The sequence below is a fragment of the Opisthorchis viverrini genome (genome assembly GCF_000715545.1).
Source record: "Opisthorchis viverrini unplaced genomic scaffold opera_v5_158, whole genome shotgun sequence".
In the NCBI taxonomy this organism is placed as follows: Eukaryota; Metazoa; Platyhelminthes; class Trematoda; order Opisthorchiida; family Opisthorchiidae; genus Opisthorchis; species Opisthorchis viverrini.
The window spans coordinates 884,600-889,575 of NW_008751812.1; the positions used below are offsets into that span (position 1 = coordinate 884,600).

General features: G+C 47.4%; 1 protein-coding gene across 1 annotated transcript in view; it reads right to left on the reverse strand.

Annotated features, from left to right (window-relative positions):
- The window catches only part of T265_14194 (hypothetical protein), a gene marked incomplete at both ends in the record, with an annotated part of 65,096 nt that extends 60,766 nt beyond the window's left edge, over positions 1 to 4,330 (reverse strand). The window contains 4 exons of the mRNA XM_009172477.1: positions 1,473 to 1,697; positions 1,739 to 1,864; positions 3,376 to 3,830; positions 4,172 to 4,330. Of these exons, the coding sequence (XP_009170741.1) occupies positions 1,473 to 1,697; positions 1,739 to 1,864; positions 3,376 to 3,830; positions 4,172 to 4,329 (964 nt within the window). The remainder of the gene's footprint in view (positions 1 to 1,472; positions 1,698 to 1,738; positions 1,865 to 3,375; positions 3,831 to 4,171) is intronic.
- Between the last annotated feature and the right edge of the window lie 646 nt (positions 4,331 to 4,976).

Below are 4,976 nucleotides of genomic sequence, written 5' to 3' on the forward strand. Positions count from 1 at the left end.
TACCCGTTTTTTTGTGCTGGTTGAGTGGTTCTGCATCTTTACTAATCTCAGCTCATTTTTCAGGTATATAGCAACTATCTTTTTGAAGAATAGTTGGGATACCATTCCTAGAATACACCGCTTCTTTTTTGTTAGTGTCCTGTTCTTCCAGCTGTTCATCACTTTCTCTAAAAGAAACACTAAATCAGTCAGCTTTGTTAATTTTACGTACAATTGGCCTATATGTCTTCTCGACTTAAGCTGGTCTAAGTCTATGCGGTCCGGATAAGTTGGTGCAGTAGAAGTCTGGCACCACGATTTGGGTTTCCGGTTTCTGGTCCAGTAGAAAACCAACTCCAAAATCAGCACTCGATGGTCATTTGATTTGGGAAGAATAACAATTATCACTTGCTCAACGAAGTGCATTTCCCCGTTTATTGTCGAATCTGGGGGGAATGGTGGTTGCCCGCAGGTACCCACCTAGTGCGTCGACACGATACACCCAATGGCTTGGTTAAACGACCTTAGTCGGCGCCGATGGGACTCCAGCCATGAGGCCCTGGAGCGTTAAATCACCTGTCGGTCAAACTCTACAAAGCGCTGGTTGTATGAGGGTTGCGTAAAATTTCCTAGGAGAAACAGGTTATTATTTGGCCGATCTAAGGAACAACAAATTACGATGCCGGTCGCACGCACTAGAACCCGAACCAGCAGCGCATTACAGTAGGTACGTTGGTGGCGTCCTGAGTGATAATCGGAATTAGCAATGCGCAACCTAAGACAACTCGTAGCTTTTCTGGTTTCTTCGGGTTCAAAAAGGGGTGATGAGGTAAACACCACTTCCTTTCGTTCCCTGATTTGGATTGATGAGTTGGTGCAGGTTTAAGGTAGCTTTTAATGATGTTATTATTCATGCGTTCTCTGTATCGCGCTAACAAAGTCAGATCATTTGCAAAACGCCTTCTTATATATTGCGATAAAAAATGGGCTAGACGATAATTATCGGGAAGTCTTTAAGCCGTTCTTCACGGTAATGGTATTTCGTAATGACCATCCTGGAACACTGAAGACTCTCCAACGATTCGAAGCGCCTTTTTGTTTTTGACAATTTGGCATACGCCCGGAGTCTCCAAATCATTGAAATCAGCCTCATATAGAGCCTTTAGGCGAGGAGTGATGTCATCATCTTTCGTACTTACACGGTGCACATGCCTCCAGACTCTATGTCATATGGGCAACGGACCAAGTAGAACCCAACGCAGAGGTATCTTAACAGCGTAAGGTTCCTTTTGCTTGCCCAGCCTTTCCTCCATAGGCCAATGTTCCTCTGGAACGTCTTCTCCTATCGATATTCTCACGCGTATCTGGAAGCTCCACAAAGGTAGTATCCTTCAAGTGATTATATTGACTAGCTATCTCCGTTGGGCTGACGACCGTTGGGCTGATGGACAGAGAGCGTATTGCAAAGGCTTGTTCAGCCGCTACGGTCTCACCTGAATCTGCCGATTCAAACTCGATTCTGAGACTTGCAGCCTCCACAGTGGAGCTCCCACTCACTGTAGATAAATTCAAAGTTGTTGGAGTGCCAGTCCGACCAACCTTATCAAGTAAGTCTTTCGTCACCAAAGTTACGTCCGACCCACTATCCAACAATGCGTACGTGAGAACGCTGCCTTGCGGACCATTCAAACGAACCGGTACAGCTCCAAGGCAGGTTCCTGATTCCGACTGAGATGTAGAGTTGCATAAAGCAACCAACCTGGATCGCCCTTCGGAAGAAGAAATAAGGCATAAAATAGCCGTACCGAAACGTGAGAAGGCACCGGGACCAGACGGTCTGTATCCAGCCCTATTCCAAGAAGGCGGAAATTCCCTGGTGACCCACCTGACAAAGCTTATTGGCAATATGTGGTGTATGTCGACAATTATCCCTATCTTCAAAAAGGGTACACGGACGCTATGCGAAAACCACCGTGGCATCAGCCTGTTAGCTGTGGCATTGAAGGCGCACTCTGGCCTTATCCTTCAAAGGCTGATTGAACACAGAGAGAAGCAGATTTGTGAAAACCAAGCTGGGTTCCGTCCTGCAAGAGGTTGCATCGATCATATCTTCACCCTCCGACAGATTCTGGAACAGCGACACTGCTTCCAGCAACCAACAATGATTGTGCTCCTTGATCTGAAAGCTGCCTTTGACTCTGTGGACCGCCAAGCACTATGGCAGTGTCTGTGGAGCAAAGGTGTCCCCCATAAATTCTTGACCCTCATTAGGGCGCTGTACGCCAAATCCCGTGGCCGTGTAAAGGTCTACGGGAAGCTCTCTCCTGAGTTCACCACATCAAGTGGTGTCCGACAGGGCTGTCCTCTTTCACCTCTCCTCTTCAACTTCGTTGTTGATACGATCATGAAAGACGCACTACCAGCCTCTAATGCCTGTGGGGTCGAAGTGCTCCCTGGGCCCCCGCTCACAAACATCGAGTACGCAGACGACATAGCTCTTCTAGGATCTGACCCCGTGGCAACGCAAACAATACTAAATAATCTAAATAATTCTGCCTCGCGGTTTGGTATGCGCTTCACACCTGCAAAGTGTAAAGTGCTACTGCAAGATTGGGTGGGCTCGAACCCCGTGGCCGTGTAAAGGTCTACGGGAAGCTCTCTCCTGAGTTCACCACATCAAGTGGTGTCCGACAGGGCTGTCCTCTTTCACCTCTCCTCTTCAACTTCGTTGTTGATACGATCATGAAAGACGCACTACCAGCCTCTAATGCCTGTGGGGTCGAAGTGCTCCCTGGGCCCCCGCTCACAAACATCGAGTACGCAGACGACATAGCTCTTCTAGGATCTGACCCCGTGGCAACGCAAACAATACTAAATAATCTAAATAATTCTGCCTCGCGGTTTGGTATGCGCTTCACGCCTGCAAAGTGTAAAGTGCTACTGCAAGACTGGGTGGGCTCGAACCCCAGCGTCATGCTTGTGGATGAACCGATTGAGGTAGTAGACAAATTCGTTTACCTGGGCAGCTGTATCAGTCCCAGTGGTCTCACGAAAAATGATATTTCCATCCGTATTGGGAAGGCCAGAGCAGCTTTTGCGAACCTACGTCACCATTACGTGCAACCGATGATGGTGAGACCCCAAGCAGGTCTCTATACCACACTTCTTAGGAGAATCGCACATGTTATTATTATTATTATTATTATTACTGGCATGGCCTGATTTTAGGCATACAAAACATAACCGATTCCTTCTCACCACATGCCATCTTGCTTGCATTGGCAAGTCAGTGAACCTACCACATTGCGCCAGTCCATGTCTTTCGTCGCAAAAAGGGCACGGGTCATCGGTTCCTTTCTGAACGGAAAATGTAGTATGGCGGCTTTCATTGCCTACCCGATGCTGCTGCTTTTGAGGACGATGGGGTTCTGAGCCCATGGTAAGCATACCATGGCGGGTGCGGAGCCTCTTGAGCAACGAAGTTGCATAGGCCAGAGAAACCTATCTGTTTTCCAAGGTTGTCCATAGAGTCAGCTAACCTTGCCCAGTTCCGACGAGCACCCTTCGATAGCGTACGGAGAATATGCTCTATGGTGGAGACGGAATTCATGTCACTCGTATGATTCATCTGACTCAGAGCAACATGACAGTTTGAAGGATCTATCGACAAACGAGACAATGAGCCTGCATCATCATGCAACGGTTTCAATTTCTTGAACAGATCGTCCACCATGGCTCTGGACACCATATGTTCTCTCCCAAAAAGATCCTTAAGTATTTCTGTCGCTCTACCATAAGCAATCTCCGGAGGCAAAATTACGCATTCAGCCATCGCTTCCTTCGCAGGACCCCTGCAGTAATTAATCAAATATAGCATCCTCTGTCCACTCTGCACTCTATCCTCTATATAGTAATCGGACTGTTGAATAAATCTCCAATAACACCTTGGGTTGCATCGAAAGTCTCCAAGTCCACTCTAGGTAGGTCTGCCTTAACCACGCAAGAAGTCGGTTGGACTGCTGGTGCCTCACATATGGGTGTGCTACTTACTAGCCCGGCTAGGTAATCCTTTACCTTATCCTGCGGGTCAACCTGCACGTCGACGACAGAATCATCGTCCGAATCCAGCTCTAACTCTGCTAGACGCACCTCATTACGCGCCCGCATAAGCCGCAATTCACTCTCCATTTACTCTGCTTTAATCTGCGCTTTCAATAACGCAGCCAACTTTAATTTTCTATTCTTAGATGAGTCAGAGCCAGGAGATGAACCAATAGCTGGAGGATTGCCAGAACGACCGACATGCCTCGATTCCTCCGGTAGATAGAGATCAATTGACGGGGCTTTCTCCATCTTCTCCGAGTTCGTAGATCGTTCAGTACTGCATCCGTAGATCGTTGGGTACTGTGTCCGTAGTCCGTTGAGTACTAGAATCGTTGAGTACTGAGCCCGTAGACTCCGTTGAGTACTGGAAACGTTGAGCACTGTTACGGCTATCTGCTTTCTGAGTTTGAGTCCCGCGTGCCGATCCAGGAAAACGACCAAGAAATCCGAATTCTGGAATCACGGCACTATTGCAAATATAATAATATACATATTCAACAAACCTCAACGGATTTTCTTCTGCAGATAACGTAGGGTTACAAAAATAAGGCGGCACAATTACCAGCCTGAGGATAAACGCAGATCACTTCGCCTCAAAATAGATATCGTCACAACCAAACAGATATCGACGGCGAACAACCGCAAAAATCACAGTGTCCGACCAAAGTCCGTAAGAGTTATAAAAATAATTCAGCAAAACAGGAAGCTTTCAGTTCATCTGGTCAAGGGGGCTGTCACATGGGGCTGGAAACGGGGGCACATTGTGGGCAAGCTGTCTTCTACCCCGGTAGCGTTAGCTAGTTTGAAGCACTTATGGCGTTAAAGTGGTGCATCCCTGATTCTCGAGGATCATGTGTATCAAGCTACAGTAAGGGATGTTTTTTGTTTTATGG